This window comes from Acomys minous (genome assembly GCF_964271855.1).
Source record: "Acomys minous genome assembly, chromosome: 15".
NCBI lineage: Eukaryota > Metazoa > Chordata > Mammalia > Rodentia > Muridae > Acomys > Acomys minous.
This window is the reverse complement of record NC_140497.1, coordinates 99,734,351-99,755,345: the sequence shown is the minus strand read 5'-3', so window position 1 is coordinate 99,755,345 and position 20,995 is coordinate 99,734,351. Positions and strand designations below refer to the sequence as shown.

Genomic DNA, 20,995 nt, shown 5'->3' with positions numbered 1-20,995 from the left:
GGGAGTTGCCGTCCTTCCCTGGCGCCGCTCATTCAGCCATTGGGTGGGTACTGTCCTTCTCCTACGACCCCTTTGGTCATGAAGCTAGAGAGCACCCTGCAGAACAAACGCAAGGTCACTGGCGGGGCACTACCTTAGCTCTGCTCTGGCCCGGATTGGGACAAGCGCAGTTGCCCCCAGGTGCTTAACAAGCATATGTTCGGTGTCCTATTGACTGCTGTGCACAGACCGAAGCCCGGGGGAATTGGAGGCTCCTGCGCACACTCCTGGTGCTGCCAAGCCAGAAGCCCTGAGATCAGAGCTCAGCATGGTTTCTTGGCACATAGTAGGATCACTAGTAAAGACTCAAAGAAACACAGCCGTCCTGGCACTACAGAATCCCTGAAAAACACCCAGAATCCTCCTAGAGCCTGCCATCCTGAATGTCCAGGCACACAGTGAGCAGCTCTAGTGTCTTGTCATCAGCATAATACATTCATATCTACAATATGGCAAATTCATACCCTCCCTCCCTCTTGCTGAATTATTGATGGGCCGTGCACTTTTAAAAAAATCAATAGACCAGGGCGTGGAGCTAGAGTTAAAAGAAGCCTTTAAAAGCTCATCTTGTTTCTGCTGTTTTGAATAGGAACAGATAAAGCTTTCCCCTCTGGTTTGAATAAGTCAAGCCCAGGGCCAGCTTGCCTGTGATTGGCCAGAGCTAGGAAAATGTGGTTATGATGCAAACACAAGCAAATATAACCTGGTGCCTGCCTTTGGCCATTGCTGAAAGGAGGCGGCAGGACCTGAGGTGGCAGGAAGGACCCGAGGCCTCTGCTTTGGGATAGCTCATCAGTACCTCACCTGCTGCTTTGCTGGAAGACCACAGGTCCAGGTAGGTTACTGTATATGTACTTGTCAAACGCCGATGAGGCAGAAAGTGAAGGGAGGGAAGTTGGATCTTTTGTTTTTGTCTTCTGGGATGAATGTTGAAAGGTAAGAGCCAGGAATTTGGGGCCAGTTTTACAAACTTACTGAAAGAGAATTTACAGAGAGCCACTCTGAGTAGGTTGGGCACATTTTCAAGGCTCAGGTGTTGAGGGGACCAGGACCCCTCTCGTCTGTTTCTCAGTGGGGCCGGAGAGAAACTTAAACCCCAGTAGGTTACAAGCCACTAGCTTTTAGCCTGGAATCCCCAGACCACGCCCTGTGCTGTGGTCTTTGCAGCCCTCAGGATCCAAAAGTGCTGATGATTAGGACCTGGGAAGAGAGACCCAGTTTAGGGGTCTCTGATGTGGTAGGGTAGAATTGGGCTTTCTGGGTGTGGCAGTTACTGAATTTCGGGTCTCTAGTCAGCTGGATTTTGAGGTTTCGTGGGGACATGGGACTCACCATGCTAACGCCGGTAGGTTCCGCTTTACGGTTAATAGAAATGTGTTGGCTCTGCTCTCCTTTCCTGAGTGGATCATGCATTAGACTTCAAAGTCTGAGGGGTCTGAGGGAAACCTGGGTATTTCCTGGTGATTCTAAGCAGGGTGGAGGCAATACAAGTTACCAAATTAAATACTCAAACACTGGCAGTTCTGCATTGTAGCTCTGCTTTAGTCTCCTGCCAGCGCACACAAAGGGACCTGGTTTTATCCATTAAGACTCAGGAAAAGAATGATCAAACCAGAGTCTCTCCTTTTTTTTTTTTTTAAAGGGTGGAGCACAGCTGAGGATGACAGCCCCCAGACATTCTACACTTAACAAGTAGGGTATATCACCAGATACCAAACACAGCCCCCCAGGGCCACGCAGCCCCCCAGGCAGTTTTGGCTTTTAACTTCTCATAAATCCATCTATTGCATCCTTGCTTTGAGTCTTAGTTCACAGAGGAGGTGCAGGCGGGGAGGCCACACCCACCTTCCCTGTTGGCACCCAGAGCCCTTTGTCCCAGGCCATTCTACTTTCCCTTTTCTTCCTGAAGACCAGTTAATACATTATTCACGTTAAGGGGTTGTTACTGTTCTAGGATAATTTACAAAATTAAAGATAAAAGCTGATAAAAGGGGTTGGGGTGAGGGTGTGGGGTGGTGACAAGATCTTGCCAAGAATCTGAAGAGTTTAAGAAATTGGGAGAATAGGGCTTCATTTGGAAATACTTTTTCTGACTGGATTTCCTCTCTATGAGCCACTGAACTTAGTTTGGGGAAGGTTAGCAGCATGAAAAGGTGGCTAAAACACAGGCTTTTTAAGGTCAGATATGAAAACAAAAAGTCTGGAGCTAGACCTAGTGGTAGCAGCCTGTAATCCCAGCACTGAGGAGGCCGAGGCAGGCGTTGTGACTAGCCTGGGCTATGTGCATAGACCCTGTGTTAATAAAAATGTGCCAGCAGTGGTGGGCTTCAATCCCAGCACTGAGGAGGCAGAAGCAGGTGGATCTCTGTGTTCCAGGACAGCCTGGATGTCCGAGCCAAGAGATCCTTTCTTGGAAAAACCTAGATAAATAAAGTAAAATAAAACCAAACAGCTAAGCCGGGCATGGTGGCGCACGCCTTTGGTCCCAGCATTTGGGAGGCAGAGGCAGGCCTAATCTACAAAGTGAGTCCAGGACAGCCAAGACAACACAGAGAAACCCTGTCTCAAAAAACAAGAACAAGGGGCTGGAGAGATGGCCCAGCGGTTAAGAGCACTGACTGCTCTTCCAGGGGTCCTGAGTTCAACTCCCAGCAACCACATGGTGGCTCACAGCCATCTATAATGGGATCTGATGCCCTCTTCTGGCCTGCAGATGTACATGCAGGCAGAGCACTGTATATGTAAATAAATAATTTTAAAAAAACAAGAACAAACAAACAACAAAAAGAAAACACCCAACAGCTAAGATGCAGAGCTCATTCTAGTGTGTGCCCGTAGACAAGATATTTAGTGCCCAAGCCTTGTCTGTGCTACAAGGTGACAGGAGGAAAACAGCTGAGAGGGCGAGAATGAATGCAGCGGTCAACACAGGCTTAACATTTATCACTCTCAGGAATACGTGTTACTTGGCTCCCAGTGAAGAGATGGCCGAGGCTGCTCTTCCAGAGACCTGACTTTGATTCCCAGTGATTCGGCTGATTCACACTGCCTGTAACTCCAGCTTCAGGGAATTTAACACACCAACACATAATTTTTTTAAAGGAAACTTATTGCTATTAATGGTTGCTTTTTTTCACCCTCAAGACAGGATTTCTCTGTGTAGCCTTGGCTGCCCTGGACACGCTCTGTAGACCAGGCTGGCCTCCAACACACAGAGATCCTCCTGCCTCTGCCTCCCTGAGTGCTGAGATTATAGGCGTGTGCCACTGTGCCTGGCTTAATCAGAGCTTTTTTGTTTTGTTTTGTTTTGTTTTTCGAGACAGGGTTTCTCTCCGTTAGTCCTGGCTGCCCTGGACTGGCTTTGTGGACCAGGCTGAACTTGAACTCACAGCGATCCACCTGCCTCTGCCTCTGCCTCCTCAGTACTGGGATTAAAGGCGTGCGCCAGCATGCCTGGCTCTTAACCAGAGCTCTTAACCAAGAAAGCTGAAACAAACCTGTGGATTAGGGATGGCCCAGCCAGTTCACTGTGTGAGCTTGAACTACCATGGTGAAGTGGTGTGGTGTTGGGGGTGGGGGAATATTCCAGAAGGGCATGCAGCATGACAGCCGATTAGACAGGCAGGTGCCGTAGGAGAAGTGGTGGTCCCCTCTCCACTCTGAGGGGCGTCACCACCAGCTTTGTGATATTTCAGTTCCAGGAAGACAGACACCATGTCCCTGAGCAGTGCCTTCAGGACCGTGGGCAATGACCCTGGGATCATCACCTGGAGAATTGAGGTGAACCAAGTGGGAGCCACACCCACCCTGACAGCTGGGACCTGATCCTGTAGCATCAAAGAGCAGGTTTTCCGGCCTCGAACATCCCCATGCTCAGTGCAGGTCACCAAGCAGAACCAAGCTTGTCCTTGGCACGGCTACACCTCCAGTAAATATGTTGGAAAGACAGGTCCCTTACCTAGAGATTCTTGGCTACTGGCCAGAGAAACGACCCTGTCTGGTTCCTACCAGCTTTAGGGCGGAGCAAGCTGCACAGATAGCCACCGCCTTACCCTTCACCTGTGGGCTTGGTCTCTGGGTGGCTCTGAGCTCTGGTTTGGGTGCACCTGCCTATCAGGACTCACCCACTTCTACCTAGACAGTTGCTGCAGCATGAACCCTGCAAATAGCACCCCACCCCCACCCCAAACGCATGAGTCATAGCCCTCTGGCAGACCTCCCAAGGCTTGTGAGACTCCCAGTCTACGCCCATTATTTCAGGGATCCCCACTTCACAGTGAACAGGAAGAGCTGGCCAGGCGGCTCAGTGGACATAAGGGTGTTGAGCCTGATGGCCCTGACTGCAAGCCCAGGACCCCACACTGTCTCTGACCTTCACACGCACAGTGTGGCACACAACAAATAAATGTAAAAGACTGTAATGGCCGGGCACTAAACTGGACTCATAAAATGTACTTAATCTTTTCACACTTAACATCCCGATTTTGGATAGAACCTACACAAAAAAGGCTACAGGTTAGCCTCACTTGGAAAGGAGGAAGTGTCATTTGCATCTGGAGCTATGTGAATTGGCTCTTTTGGGATGAGCAAATCAGAGCCCCAACCCAGACGCTGAATGCAGGACCCTCAGTCTGGAGTGCCACACGCTACCACCGGCATTCTCTCTGCTGTCACTGCTAGTTCCCAGACTTCTTTGGAGCAGCCTGGTGGCTCTTGGTGGTCAGTGGGGAGCAGAGAGTTGGCTGCTTGGTCAGGACACAGGCCAGAGCCCACAGAGCTCAGGGGGGGGCTTTTACTTGAGTTATTCTTTGCCCTGCTGTAGGCTTCAGGGTTTCACAAGCCTTCCCAGAGTACTGGTGATGAAACCAAGTGGAGCATGGGCAGGCCGTAAACAAGGACACCCGAGCACCCAGATGCAGAGTGATGCGGGCTGAGCCCCTGGAAGCCAGAGCAGCAGCCCATCCTGTGTCCCCCACCTTCCTTGTGAGGACAGGGAGACATCTCTGCCACCTGTGCCAGCAACAGAGGAGAGGGGAAGGCAGGAGGGAAGCTGCTCCCCCACCCCCACACCCCTGCTGCATTCTCTGCTAATCCTTCTAGAAAATGGAGCTGGCGCTGGTACCCCTGAGTGCTCATGGCAGCTTCTATGAGGGAGACTGCTACATCATCCTCTCGGTGAGCAACGTCCTCCACAACCAACATGCCCCCCACCCCCACCCCAGCAGGCAGCTCCCAGCTATGGAAACCCTGATGGGGAGAGACGTGGGGTTCCCAGTATAAGTAAGATTCTTCCCCACACCATGCAGTGTTGGTCTCAAGTAGACTGAGAACGGCCACCACAGGGCCTTGGGTTATGATTGCATGTCAGATGGGGAACATGGGGCCCTTGGTCTGAACTTTCTCAAGCTGCCAAACACACACACAGAGGGAGGGAGAGAAGGAGGCAGAGAGAGAGAGAGAGAGAGAGAGAGAGAGAGAGAGAGAGAGAGAGAGAGACGCACAGACAGAGACAGACAGACAGAGCAAGAGCAAGCATTTCTCCCTCTTAGGGTTCAAGCCACACATTCAAGCCGGGACTACATAATGAGTTCTTGACTAGCCTGGGCTACAGGCAGACTAGCCTGAGCTACAGGCAAATATTCTGTCACCAAAATCCAAAAGAGTGGAACACGGCAGCACACACCTATAATCCCGGCACTTGGGAGGTGAAACCAGGAAGATTAGGAGTTTAGAGCCAACCTTGAAAAGTTTGGGCTATCGTGGGCTAAACAATAACCAGTTTCAAGAAAAAAAAACTTAAAAAAAAAAAGAGCTCTAGTGGAGGAAATAACGCCACCTGGACAGTGTTAGCTGTACGGTTGGGTCAGTGCTGGGCACCTGAAATCCAGCTGGGGAGGGACTCCCCACTATAGAAACAACAGCTGTCAACTCCCCATCCGTGGGCGGGAACTAAGGCTGTCAGGGCCGTGAATGGGTCTTGCTGGCTCAAGCACCCACTTACGGATAAGGAAGGGGGGGCCTTGCCCTGTAGCCTGTAGGGCAGAGCATACTGGAGCCTTCCCACACCAGAGAAGTCAGCAGAACAGCGAAGGTGAGCTGAGACCTGACCCTGCCTCCCTGGCTACATCCTAGACACGGAGAGTGGGCAGTCTTCTGTCCCAGAACATCCACTTTTGGATCGGGAAGGACTCTTCCCAGGACGAGCAGGGTTGCGCTGCCATCTATACCACGCAGCTGGATGACTACCTAGGAGGAAGCCCTGTGCAGCACCGCGAGGTCCAGTACCATGAGTCTGACACCTTCCGTGGCTACTTCAAGCAGGGCATCATGTGAGTAGCTGTGCGCAGAGCAGAGACAGACAAAGCCACTTCCGGGAGAGGAGAAAGGGTCAGGATGCCTTCGAACGAGTAACCAGAGAGATGCAAAGCAAGGCAGGCTGTCCCTTTGCACCCATCGGAGCCTTGCAAATCAGCGCGGGTGGGGCCTCGAGCCAAGCTGTATGGGGCCCACTGGAGGGGGTGAGGGACAGCACTGCACTTTGGAGCATGACTGGGACTACAAGCTGTGAACCCCACTTCTCAGAACTCAAAACCCCCAGGCCCATAATGGCCGGTGACCCAGAGCGTTAGTGGTGGGAGGCGCCTGTGGTCAGCGTAGGTGTCTGCCACGGACACATGTAGATATACACATGTGTATTGGTGCATTGGTGACAGCAGCAGATCAGACACCCTCCTAGCACACAGGGACAGGAGCCCAGACTGAGTTATACAACAGAAAGACGTCTGTGTGTGCAAGTCATGCACACAGGCCATAGGACACGCTTTACTGGAATGAAGGGGGCACATCAGACTGCCAGAATGCGTGGACGCTTAACACGAGGGGTGAGGCACACGCCTGTAATCTCAGCCTACGAGGTCCCTTCTGCCAGCAGCACCGCTCTTCCAGTTCTTGGGACTTGTCACTATAATGACCACCCCGGCCTCAGGTCACAGAACCTACCCTTGGGCAGCAGGTGCAGTGTTTGTGTTTACTTTGCTCACCTGGTTGTTACAATCCACGTGGGTAGAGACCGATGCCTGTATGTTATTACTGTATCTAATCCCCAGTAGTCTCCCAGAACCTTGCACGTAGCAGGCACACAACAAATAACCGGATCGATGTTCCCTCAGTTATAAAAAGGGGGGTGTGGCCTCTGGGATGAGGCACGTGGAGACGAACACCTACGCTGTGAAGCGGCTGCTACATGTGAAGGGGAAAAGAAACATCAGGGCCACTGAGGTAAGTCCCACACAGTGGCTGTCCCAATGCTCTTGCCCCTGCGCCTCAGACCTCTCCCCTCAACGGCACCGACCTTTCACACGCAGGTGGAAATGAGCTGGGACAGTTTCAACCGAGGTGATGTCTTCTTGCTGGACCTTGGGATGGTCATCGTCCAGTGGAACGGCCCGGAGAGCAACAGCGGGGAACGTCTCAAGGTCCAGCTCCGTCTCCTCTCCTCCAGGCCAGTGGTCGAGCAGGGCTCCCTTGGGTGCCTTCTCCCTTTGCCTTCCGATGCTGGCTGACCCCCAAGAGTCCAGGGGGACCCCTGCCTTAGAGTAGACCCTGTCTTACAGGCAGGCCAAAGGCATGGCTCGCTCCTCAGCATCTGGGTAATTTGTCTGCGGTCCCGGTAGCATCCACGGTAGCCATTAGGAAGGAAAGGCATGGCTAAGCAACCTCGTTTGTGTTCTCTGGCAGGCTATGCTTCTGGCAAGGGACATTCGGGACAGGGAGCGAGGGGGCCGTGCTGAAATTGGGGTGATTGAAGGAGACAAGGAGGCAGCCAGCCCAGAGCTGATGACAGTCCTGAAGGACACCCTCGGCCAGCGCTCCGTTATCAAGCCTGCAGTTCCTGATGAAGTCGTGGATCAGCAGCAGAAATCAAACATCATATTGTATCAGTGAGTGTTTAAGCCTGGGGGTGGAGGGGTGTCCCCTAGAACACCAGGTGCTCGGCTTGGAGTCACTTTGCAGACCAGGCTGGCCTTGAACTCACAGCGATCTGCCTGCCTCTGCCTCCCGAATGCTGGGATTACAGGCGTGCGCCACCATGCCCGGCTGGTCCATCCCTTTTAAATGTGCCTCCTACAAGGAGCTCAGGAGTAGCCCCTCTTGAGGAGGCAGTATCCTCTGTTGTTAGGACATCTCCTGGCCTGTGGGTGAGACGTTTCCTGTAGTCTAGTGTGTCCATGCCTAGGGATGTGGACAGGGTAGTTTGGGAGTGAGACAGTCTCCCTCTGTATCCAAGCCGTGTCTATCTCAAGAAGTTAAACTCTGTCCAGAAGTGCCCCTTTCGAGGGGTTCTATAGTGTAGTGGTTATCACGTCTGTTTTGCCTGGGTTCAAGTCCCAGTGGAATCGTAGTTCAGTAATGGACTCCCTCTTTTGTAAGTACCCTAGAAGTGCCACTTTAGCTTTGGGGTGCTTTGAGAGGAGAAGGCACAGGCTAATCTTTCCCCTTCACCAGGGTCTCCGACTCAGCTGGGCAGCTGTCAGTCACAGAGGTGGCAGCAAGGCCTCTGGTCCAGGACCTATTGAACCACGATGTAAGTTGAGCTGGAAGGGGCTTTGCTTGAGGAAGGCAGGCCCTGGGCAAAATCATCCATCGTGAGTGTCAGTAACCATCTGCATCCCTGGCTGACGCAGGACTGTTACATCCTGGACCAAGGCGGAGCCAAGATCTACGTGTGGAAAGGCAAAGGAGCCACGAAGGTTGAGAAACAGGCAGCCATGTCCAAAGCCCTGGTAGGAGCTGCAGATGTGTGATACCACCAGAATATTCTGCCAGTATCCCTATAGACACGTGCGCCCTAACACACCAGGCCCCTGAGCACAGAACGGCGACATACGGGGCCTTCAAAGTAAACCAACCAGTTGGGGTACAAGTGTAGGTCTCACCTTTTCCGGCCGAGTATTCTGGGCAAGACCACTGAGCTCCAGTTCCCTGAGAGATAACTAACAGGGTCATCCCAGTCTCCGAGAACCACCAAAAGATAAAACCCACTTATGAAGTACTCAGAACCATACTTGGTACGCAGAGCCTGCTGTCACTATTGAAGGAGGGATCGCATGTCCATGTCAGGGGCTCTGTCCTCAAGGGGCACTTGCTGAATTCTGCAGATCTTGCACATGACCAAAGTGTGATGTGCTTAAGAGCAACAGATGAGCAAATAACCACGACACAGTTTGCAGAGCGCCATGGTGGGTCTTGCAGAACCAGTCCACGACGGCCATAATCGTGGCAGTCCAATGGGGAGACACAGAAGTGTCTGTATCTTTTGGTGGCACGCCACTTGGAACCTCAGGGGTGACGTAGAATGATTCCCAGGGACAGGGAGGGGAGAATCCTACCACCTGACCTCAGGTAGTGAATTGCCAGGTGACCAAACAGTACACATCCTGGCTGACACGTTCCTGTGGGGGGGGGGTGGGGACCGCAGGATTTCATCAAGATGAAGGGTTACCCCAGCAGCACCAACGTGGAGGCCGTCAACGATGGCGCGGAGTCAGCCATGTTCAAGCAGCTGTTCCAGAAATGGTCAGTGAAGGACCAGACCACAGGCTTGGGAAAAGCGTTCAGCATCAGTAAAATTGGTGAGATTTCCCACGTGTGTTCTTCCACTGGGAGCCTAGGGAGAGGCACGAGTGTCTTGCTTGCTCACGTGGCTTTTCCCACCCCTTTCTCTGCAGCTAAACATTTCCAGGACAAGTTTGATGTGACCTTGCTACACACCAAGCCAGAAGTGGCTGCTCAGGAGAGGATGGTGGATGACGGCAGTGGGAAAGTTGAGGTGAGCCCCGTGAGGGCAACACTAGGCCTGTGGGATGCTCCTGATGCCGGGGGTCGGGGGAGCAGCCTGTTCTGCATGGTTCTCTTTCCCTATTTCACATTTCCATATTCTTTAAGAGGCTCGGAGTTGGCTGTTTCCCCCATAGTGTACTTCAGGACAATGAGACACGGTCCCCCAAGAGGCTATCACCTGGAAGATATGTTTAAGCCATCTGAGACCTGGGTCACATGATAGGAGGCACTGGGCCACTGTGACCGTTCTCAGGATTCAAAGCATGCAAATGTGATGATGGGCCTTCAAAGCCGAGAAGACCCAGAAGGGGCGGGGGCACTTGAGATGAATGTTAGCACTTCACCCCCCACTTGGCTTCTGCCCAGCTTGGCTTCTGCCCTGCTCCCTTCAGGTGAGATTCCTGAACAGGGTGCCCCTCTCTGGTGACTGTGTCTCCTCTTGTGCTCAGGTCTGGAGAATCGAGAACCTGGAGCTGGTCCCTGTGGAACATCAGTGGTATGGCTTCTTCTATGGGGGAGACTGCTATCTGGTTCTCTACACATATGACGTAAACGGAAACCCCATTACATCTTGTACATCTGGCAGGTAGGTGAGGGCGCGAGCTCTCAGTGTTGGGACCCAGAGGCCTCCCTGGCCACTGGGCTGAGGCCCCTCACTCCTCTCTCACCACTGCAGGGCCGCCATGCCTCCCAGGATGAGCTGGCAGCCTCGGCCTACCAGGCGGTGGAGGTGGATCAGCAGTTTGATGGTGCCCCTGTGCAGGTCCGGGTGAGCATGGGGAAGGAGCCACGCCACTTCATGGCCATCTTCAAAGGCAAGCTGGTTATCTATGAGGTGAGGACCTACGGTCAACACTTCACCCTGTGCAGAGGTGCTCAGGGCTGAGAAGCCAGTAAAGAGCCACCAGTGTGAGAAGGGGTGAGGGGTGGTGGTGTTAAGGGGGTGTTGCGTGGTGGGAGGAACAGGGCTTAGCTTAGCTGGAAGGGACAGAGGACAAGCTTAGATGAAACAACAGGGAAATCTCAAGTGCCTAGGCTTCATTCAAGTCCAAGCTGCTAGCGAGCTAGTGCTCACGGTCTTCTGCACCTGCACAGGGACAGTAGCATCAGTCACCCACCCCACTCCCTTTCTGACACTGCACTGGCCCTCTGTGCCTCTCTTAGAGTCTAAGGCCCGTTTCTATGGAGCCCGGGCAGAAGCACGGGCAGGCAATAAACAGTCACATATAGTTGTCACACAAGTCTGACATCAAGTCCTCTTGCCGTATAAGCCTGTTTCCCAATCTCAGTGCGCACGCTGGAGTAACACCTCCTTCATAGAGTCACCCTGAGGTCAGCGAGTGGTGGACAACCCAGCTCTAGCTCCTGGCATCGGGGGATGTCATCCCCAGTTAGCTTAGGAGATCCTGAGGGGTAAAGCTCATATCCAGAGCATCTCAGGCCAAAACAGCCAGCCCACCTGGTACTCTGTAGATCGGGACTCCACGTTTCTTCTCTCTAGGGCGGGACTTCCAGGAAGGGAAATGCAGAGCCTGACCCTCCAGTAAGGCTCTTCCAGATCCAAGGGCATGACAGAACCAACACCAAAGCAGTGGAAGTCTCTGCCTTTGCTGCCTCGCTCAACTCTAACGACGTCTTTCTGCTGCGAACTCCAGGAGGAGCACTACCTGTGGTACGGCAAGGTGAGAAGGCTCGAGGGTCCCACCAGCCCCTTGGAGCTCATGCTTGCCCTGGCTCCACCCTCAGCCCTGGCTCCACCCTCAGCCCTGGCTCCACCCTCAGCTCTGGCTCTACCCTCAGCCCTGGCTCCACCCTCAGCCCTGGCTCCACCCTCAGCCCTGGCTCCACCCTCAGCCCTGGCTCCACCCTCAGCCATGGCTCCAACCCCTCAGCCCATGGCTCCACCCTCAGCCCTGTCAGCAGGGTGAAAGATAGAATGGTGCACCTGAGTTCAGATCCCCAGACACAGTGAAAGCTGAGAGCGGGAGCTGCTAGCTGTAACCCCAGCGTAAACACACACACATGCTCACATATATGTACACACCCACATGTACAAACATTTACTCACAATCCCCTCAAATTAAAAGCTATCTGGAAAATAGATAAACATGGATATATTCATTCAATAGAATATTACTCAGCAATAAAAATCAAAGAGCCATGCGTGCACACAACATGGGAGAGTCTCCAATCATGCTATGTGAAAGAAGCCAGTCTCCAAGGCTGCACATTACACGCTTCCGCTTAAGACAGTTTAGAAATGGCAAGCTTGTTCTAATGGAGAGCAGCCTAATGTTTGTCGAGAGGTCAGGACTCAGGGCTTGACTCCAGATAGGCAGGAGATGGGGAGGACTCGGGAAATTTCATTGTAATTGCACCTGGGAACAGAGTCCTGTGTTTAAGCCTTGAGGAGTCCAACCAAAGCCATTTTACTGTCATTTAAAAAATAAGAATGGAGCTGGAGAGATGGCTCAGAGGTCAAGAGCACTGGCTGCTCTTCCAGAGGTCCTGAGTTCAATTCCCAGCAACCACATGGTGGCTCACAACCATCTATGAGATCTGGTGCCCTCTTCTGGTTTAAAGGTGTATATGCAGGCAGAACATTGTATGCTTAATAAATTATTATTATTATTATTATTATTATTATTATTATTATTATTATTATTATTTTGGCTTTTCGAAACAGGGTTTCTCTGTGTAGCTTTGGCTGTCCTGGACTCACTTTGTAGACCAGGCTGGCCTCAAACTCACAGCGATCCACCTGCCTCTGCCTCCCGAGTGCTGGGATTAAAGGTGTGCGCCACCACGCCCTGCTTACTTAATAATTTATTAAATAAATAAATCTGAAAGAAAGAAGGAAAGAAAGAAAAGAATCCGGGTGGCGGCACACACATTTAATCCCAGCATTGGGGAGGCAGAGGCAGGTGGATCTCTGAATTCCAGGCCAGTCTGATCTACAAAGTAAGTTCCAGGACAGCCAAGGCTACACAGAAAAACCCTAAGGGGGTGGCGGGTGGGAGGAAGACAATGACAAAAACAAAACAAAAAGAATGAAAACTACATGCTAGGCCTGGGGACAGCCTCTTGCTGTAGAGGCCGAGCATGTGCTGTGCATGTGCACATCCAAGACCCAGGCTGAGTACCAGTATATACAGCGAGGGGAAGTGACTTCTGCTTGTCAGCACTGTGGGTTTTGGCAGCAGGCCTCCCTCCCTCCCTTTCTCCCCCTCCCCACTTTTCAGACCATCCTATCACTGTGGCCTGTGTTCTAACACCTATGCTCTCCTTACCCAACTCAGGGGTCTAGTGGGGACGAGCGGGCTATGGCTAAGGAGCTGGTCCAGCTTCTCTGTGATGGCAACGCGGACACGGTGGCTGAGGGCCAGGAGCCACCTGAGTTCTGGGACCTTCTGGGAGGAAAAACACCCTATGCTAATGACAAAAGGTATGTGGACACGTTAGCCCACCCTCTTGGCTGTCCTGGCCTCTAGGCTTGTGAGCTGTGCATATCCTAAGATCCCTCATGTTTTTAAACATGACCTCCAGGCTGGGGTCACAGATTAGTCAGCAAAGTCCCTGTGTGAGCATCCATGAGAATGCATATAACAAAACAGACAGAACCAGCTACAGCAACACAGGCCTGCACTCCCGGTGCTGCAGGACCCTGCAGACTTGCTGGCCGTACTCCAGGCTCTGTCTCAAAATCTAAGGTGGAGAGCTTTGGGAGCTGTCCAAAGCCGTCGCTGTCCTCATATGTACACGCATGCACGAACCCACACGGGAACCCACACAATAAACGTGATTCCTGTGCAGCTCTGTCCTCTACATGACTACTGCAGGCTGCAGCAGGAAACCCTGGACGTCCAGGTCCGGCTCTTTGAATGTTCCAATAAGACTGGCCGATTCCTTGTTACTGAGGTCACAGACTTCACCCAGGACGACCTGAACCCAGGTGATGTGATGCTCCTGGACACCTGGGACCAGGTGAGACACAGCCGCAAGGTTCGGGACAGCTGGCAAACACCTCCACAGTCCGGGCTGGTGTCTGCGTGGCATATCCCCCACCCAGGATGAAAGTAGGCTAGTGCTGGACCAACTCTCTAAGGCGGGTATCCCCAGGGTTACTGCTTCATGTCAGAATAGAAAGAAATCTTAAGACTCACCAGCCTTCAGCCAGCATCATCCTGGCGTGTGCCTGGAATCTAAGCAGCTGCCAGGGAGGCAGGAAGATCCAAAATTTAAGACCAGCCAGGGCCCTCGTCTCAAAAGCTAAAAACGGCCCAGCAAGACCGACAGCCCAGTGAGTAGAGGTGCTTGCCACCAAAGCTAGCAGTGAGAGTTCAATTCCCAGGACCTGCATGGTGTAAGAAAACCGATTCCTGCAGCTTGTCCTCTGACCGCCACACCTACATCCTGTCACACCCACGTGCCCATGTATGTGAAATAAATAGATACACTACAAAAACTAAAGCCAGCAAACACGAAGCACTCCTCTCACCACCCTGGGAATTCTCTCACCTCACTCTGGAAAGCAAAGCATAGCCCATGTCCTGCCTTTATTTGAGGATTGATGAGAACAGATTTCAGAGCCAAGGAATACGGGTCTTGTAGTGGCATATGAACGAGATGTCTTCCTGTGTGTGCCATTTCCTTCAGCTCAGCTTAGCCAGCGGGCGGGAGGAGGCAGGCAGAGGAGCATCAGTGTTCTATGATGAGGTATGTAGGGCAGTCAGTACAGTTCGGAGCTCTCAGAAGACTCCTGGAGGAGAGGGGCTGAATGGCAAAGGATGAATAGGGCTCTGGACAAAGGAAATGGTACCTGGAAAGCAACACATGAAATCCTCTCAGAGAATAAAAGAAGCCTGGCATAACACCTCATGCCTCCAGTCCCAGCCCTTGGGAGGCTGAGGCAGGAGAATTCCTGTGAGTCCAAGGTTAGCCTCAGCTACAGAGGGAAATAGTACGCTTGAGGCCCGTCTGGGTTACAGAGAGAGATCCTGTCTCAAAACTAAACAAACAAACAACAACAACAACAACAACAACAACTGTAAGACAGAGCTAAGATACACCCAAGATACAGCTGAGAAGTAGCCATGGGCTCTGTGAGCCTGACCTATCACATCAGAAAGCAGGAAGGGAGCCGAGAAAGAGGCAAAAAGAGTGAGCAACTGTTGGCTGCAGGGAGGCAGTAAAACAGGACAAAAGGGATGCTGACAGCTTGACTGTCTTGGTCACACTGGCAAGTCCAGTGACTCACTGGATATGTGAACCTGACTCAGTTCTGTCCTATGTGACTGGATGGCCTGGCTTACCATGGATGGACATTTGGCTACGCTGAGACAGCATGAGGCACATCTTGTAGGCTGTTAGTTCAGGTAGTTAAGGTTCAAGGGTGAAAACTTAGAAGATAGCCACGGCAATTAAAATCACAAAATCAATTTGCTTCTGGAACCTTCATCTTAGGAGCACAAAGGAGGCCGAGAATATTTTTTGCGGCTCTGACTGGCTAAGGGGAAGAGCAGCGTGCACAGTGGCACTCAGTCCCCAGCATGGATGCACTAACAGTATGAAATTGGTGCAACAGGTGTTCCTCTGGATAGGGGCCGAGGCCAACGCCACAGAGAAGGAGGGGGCCCTGACGACTGCCCGGGAGTACCTGGCAACACACCCCAGTGGCCGAGATCCCGACACACCGATCCTGATCGTCAAACAGGGCTTTGAGCCTCCCACCTTCACAGGCTGGTTCCTGGCATGGGACCCTCACATCTGGAGTGTAAGGAAACCGAGAACGGGGAGGCTCTGCTGACTGCCAGGAGGCTCAGAGCCCACCGGGGAGGAGGGATGCTGCTAATTCAAGAGCTAAGTAGAAGCAGGCTGTCAGTCGCCCTCCCACTGCATCCTTACCCGGCTCTGGCCCGTGGCTCAGTGTATGGTTCCCAGCTACATCGGCAGGAGGCAGTGAGCAAGTATGAAAGTACCTGTGTACTGTCCGTCCACACATGCTCACAACTCTGACAATCAGTGCAGACTCAGTGGCCAATAGGGAGAGATCAGGCTTCTGACAGCCGGCCACCTGCTGGTTCTGGCCACCAGAGGACGTTGGTCACCTGTGCAGACCTTCTGACCCTACGGGGTCCTCGGTTATACCCCGTGCTTCATGGTTCCACCATGGCCTACCATACTTTGCTTTTCCTGAAAATACACATCTGGCCTACACTGCCTCTTCCCTGTTATCAATCAAAACCTCATCCTGTTTTTCCTGTCTCTTCCCAGGCAGGAAAATCATATGAGCAGTTAAAGAAAGAGCTGGGAGATGCAGCCGCGATCGTGCGAATCACCGCTGTGAGTAGGGTTTTCCACCCCAGACCCCAGGGGCATAGAGGAGCACTGCAGAGGCCGCACAGGCAACCCCGGGCAAGCTCTCCCACTTCCGCTCCTTGTCTGCTTGGATGCAAAGGGCTTTTTGTTGCTTTTTGTTTTGAGTGCAAACTTGTTAAGTGCTCTACCTCAGAATTAAACGCATCCTTGGAGGTTATCTTAATTGAACAGAAGAGCAGGTTTCAAGCACGTGAGAAGGAAATACAGGAGAATCGCAAGTTCTAGGCCAGCCTAGCCAAGACCTCCATATTTCAATAACAACAGAAAGTGGGGAGTGAAGGAGACGGGAAAACGCAGGTATCAGAGCCAAGTTCCTAATTTACTGCATTCCAGAACAGGGGTTGGGGGCTGGAGAGCTGGTTCAGCAGTTAAGAGCGCACACGTGCTGCTCTTCCAGATGCCAAGCACCTGTCACCTGTCTGGGAGGCTCACAAGAGACTGTAACTACAGCTGGACCCCCAGAGCACCTGCACTGGTGTGCACACATATTTCCACAGAGATAATCTACAAAATAAAGAGCTTAAAAGCCATCCACGGCTACACATTGAGTACAGGGTTAACCTGGGATACATGAGACCCTACCTCAAAAAACAAAACAAAACAAATAAAAAAGGAAGAACACATGGTGGTGCATGCCTTTAATCCCAGCACTCGGGAGGCAGGTGGATCGCTGTGAGTTTGAGGCCAGCCTTGTCTACAAAGCGAGTCCAGGACAGCCAAGGCTACAGAGAGAGAAGAAGAAAGAAGAAGAAAGAAGAAGGAAGAAGAAGAAAGAAGAAGAAGAAGAAGAAGAAGAAGAACAACAACAACAACAACAACAACAACAACAACAACCACCACCACCTAAGTTTATTACTCAACGTTTTCTGCCTTTCAGGATAGGGTGTATGGCACAGGGTGCTCCAACATTGCATGCTGTCCTTTGTGCTCCCAAAGTCAGACTCCAAAGCTAACAGGATGTAGTTAGTGTCTTTAAAGTGTACTTAAGTGTCACTTCAGCCTGAAGGCACTTTACAACTGCAAACATCCTAAATAAAAGTACCAAGAGAAGGGACGTGATCATAGTATTTAGAAAAGACTTTCAAACGGGTTGGGGCACAATGGCACATGCCTTTAATCCTAGCACTCAGGGAAGCAGAGGCAGGCGGATCACTGTGAGTTCAAGGCTAGCCTGGTCTGCAAAGCCAGTCCAGGACAACCAAGGCTACCCTTGGTTGTAGCCTTGTCTGAAGAAGAAGGAGGAGGAGGAGAAAAGGAAAACAAGGCTTTTGCTGGAGGTACATAGCTCAGTGGCAGAGTATCTGCCAAGCACACACAAGGCCTTGGCTTCAATTATAAGTATAGAAAGACTTAAGCACAATGTGTGCTGATCTGGCTCTAAGGACTCAGATTAGGCCTGCTGAATCAGCTTTCCAAAGTCATTCTGACATGCGTCCAGGGGGGACCACCATTCTGAAAGACTACAGAGTGAAACAGTATACGCCGAAATGTAAACCTTGTACACGTAACCATTGGCCTTTACCCGTGTCTGTGTTCTTCTCTTATCCAGGACATTAAGAATGCCACCTTCTCCCTAAATTCTAATGAGAGTGAGCCAAAATATTACCCTATAGAAGTTCTACTGAAAAGTAAGGACCAGGAGCTGCCCGAGGATGTGAACCCTGCCAAAAAGGAGGTGTGTGGTTGTGGCGCTCCCATAGGTCAAAGCACCAAGCTCAGGAAATGGCTCCGGACAGTCTCCTCCCCCCCCCCCCCCCCCCCCGCCTGTACCTGCTTTTCTATCCTTGAACTTGCTTACCACAGCCACTGAGTCTTTACGCTCACTGTTATTCCTGTGTCAGTGCTCTGCTCCTAAAATACCTCAAAGCAGCCTGCACCGTGGCGCACACCTGTAATCCTAGCACTTAGGAAGCAGAGGCAGGTGGATCTCTGTGAGTTCGAGGTCAACCTGGTCTAGAAATCGAGTCCAGGCCAGCCAGGGCTACACAGAGAAATCCTGTCTTGAGAAAAACAAAACAAAACAATTACCTCAGAGCTCTTTGCCTTTTAGAGTTGAGCTCTGGCTGGATTTCCTTCAGTGTCCTGGCTCTATTCCTGTGACCACTCCCTTCCCCACATCACAATTCCTCCTGGACTCCCTCACTGTCCTGTCTTAGCTTTTAGTTCAATGAGTTAATATATTCATATTGAAAGGATAGATGAAAACATGGAAGAGTTGGTTAAAGGACTGAATTTTCCGTAACGTCTTCTTTAACCAAGTCTCAAGCACCTAGACTATGGTGTTCTTAGAAGCAGAAGCCACAGGCTTGTTGGGCTTGGTGGCTTATGACTGTAATCCCAATGGGGACAAAGGCAGCCTGGGCTACATAGGGAGTTCTCTGACAGGCGTGGCTGCGGTGAGATGCTGTTTCAGAGGACACTAATACCTAAAGGCCATACCTCAATGACCTCAGCACGGCACTTAGTATAATCTACTGAGTCTTCCATCCCAGGTTCCTCGGAGTCCTGGGTTCCCTCCCTAGCACCAAGAATAAGTACTCAGTGACAATGGTAGTTAAGGGCACAAGGCAAGGAAAAACACTCCATTCAGTTCTCCCCCCTTGCAAAATCAAATGCTTATAATTCACCCATAACATACGATCCATTTGCTACCTATCAGGCAGACAACCCAGTCGGCTTCATCCAGTGGCCTGGATGGTACTCTGTGGCTGGTCAACAGATTAAGTCTGACACAGGCTTCCTGAAAACTCACCCAGCACCCCTCTTCCAGGGCCTGCCTATCACTTGACTCTAGGGCTCTAGGGCTCAAAACCAGACAGAACTCCTCGCATGCTCAACAAGCACACAGCCGTGCAGCTCCTCCACCAGGCCCAGGCCTTCCCTCCTGCTGGCTCACCTCACCTGCTGGCATTGATGAACCGCCCTGCCTTCCTTCTCACTGCTAATTCTGTTTTCTCTTAGAATTACCTCTCGGAAAAAGACTTTGTGTCTGTTTTTGGCCTCACAAGAGGGCAATTTATGGCTCTGCCTGGCTGGAAGCAGCTCCAGCTCAAGAAAGAGAGGGGCCTTTTCTAACGCCAGGGACCTGTCTGCCGTCCCACCACGGGAAAGCGCAAGCACACAGTGCCAACATCGCCCAAGAACCCACCTGCCAACTGCATCCAACATGCAGCTGCTTTAGATACAGGAGACCTGAAGACCACAGCATGTTCCTCTTCGCCGTCCATCCTGGCATTGCTTGGTTGGTGCACACGAGAAGCTGACTGTTGCTTTTACCTTTCGTGGCCCTTTAGCCAAAGCCTTAGCAGAAAGCATGATCAAGAGAGGTGGCGGGAATCCGAAGACTAAGCTTACAACATTTAGTGCATCAGGACTCACCTTTGCTTTAAGCTGGACCCTGTAACCCCCACAGCACTAGTTACTTGCACACTCATTGAAGGCTGGAATCCCAGTGCCCAGGCCTGCCATGTGCCACAGCATGGTCAGCTTTTCAAATAAAGAGGCCACATGAGCACACAGGCTTTCCTGCCAGTCTTCAGGTTCTTTCTCATGGGGACTTTAGTTATTATGGTGCTGAGGAAGCAGAGAGGCAATGTTGAAGCTGGGCCTGGCTCACAAGCCTGTAACTCCAGCTGCCAACTGCTGGGGTAGTAACACAGTAAGTTCAAGGCCAAGCTGAGGGACTTAGAAGACTCTGCCTCAATCGTCTATTTTAAAGCACAATGTAGGGCAGGAGAGATGGCTCAGAGGTTAAGAGCACTTGATATTCTTGAGAGGACCAGGTTCAGTTCCCAGGCCCCATATGGTGGATTTCTGTGAGATCAAGGCAAGCATGGTCTGCAGAGTGAGTTCCAGAACAGACAAGGCTACACAGAGAAGGCCTATCTTGAAAAACCAAATAAATAAATACATAAATAATTCATTTTATTTTATTTTTTTTTAAGTTTTTTGAGTCAGGGTTTTCTGTTATCTTGGCTGTTCTGGACTCACTTTGTAGACCAGGCTGGCCTCAAATTCACAGTGATCTGCCTGCCTCTGCCTCCCGAGTCCTGGGATTACAGACGTGTGCTACCATGCCTGGCATTCATAAATAAAATTTTAAAAATAAGGAACAAGGAAGAAAAAAAAAAAAAGCCAGGAATGGTGGTACACGCTTTTAATCCCAGTACTCAGGAAGCATAGGCAGATGGATCTCTGTGAGTTCAAAGCCAGCCTGGTCTACATAAATAAACCCTGTCTCTAAATAAACAGATAAATAAGGAAAAGAAAAGAGCACACTTTGCTCAGCAGTATGCCTGAAGTCCTGGGTCCGATGCCCAGCATCAGAGCACGAGCATGGCAATGTTGAGACAGCTGTATAGTGAACTGGACCACTGTCACTCCTGTCTGTGGCACAAGAATGTCACAATCTGCCTCATAGCTATCCCGGAGATCCCCAGACCCAGCCACCCACAGCCACTTCAGGAGTACATATCAGTGTATGTATGAACCACTACAGAAAGCATGCTGTAGTTGCCAACAAATGAAGCACCTGTCCCCAACACGCTGCAAGGTCAGCAAATATGAAATCCAGACTAGAGGAAACACATTGCTGGGGAAGTTCCAGGGGAGACACACGGTCCAAATGTGACAGAATGAAAGAGGAATATGAGGTAGTTTTGTCATAGGAATAAGACAGTGGGTGCCAGAAACTTCAGGACAACCTAATAAACTGACACTGGGGACCGGGGAGACAGCC

General features: G+C 51.4%; 1 protein-coding gene across 1 annotated transcript; it reads left to right on the top strand.

Moving 5' to 3' along the window:
• The first annotated feature begins 83 nt into the window (after positions 1–83).
• Positions 84–20,939, top strand: AVIL (advillin). The gene is given in 21 exon segments (XM_084759149.1): positions 84–3,819; positions 5,140–5,214; positions 6,172–6,368; positions 7,209–7,317; positions 7,404–7,514; positions 7,777–7,979; positions 8,545–8,623; positions 8,724–8,822; positions 9,518–9,671; positions 9,768–9,868; positions 10,329–10,434; positions 10,437–10,465; positions 10,556–10,714; positions 11,381–11,530; positions 11,532–11,561; positions 13,179–13,324; positions 13,719–13,863; positions 15,464–15,652; positions 16,153–16,221; positions 17,807–17,932; positions 19,219–20,939. Coding segments are annotated over 21 exon segments (2,457 nt in total). The 5' UTR covers positions 84–3,753; the 3' UTR covers positions 19,333–20,939.
• Positions 20,940–20,995: the final 56 nt, after the last annotated feature.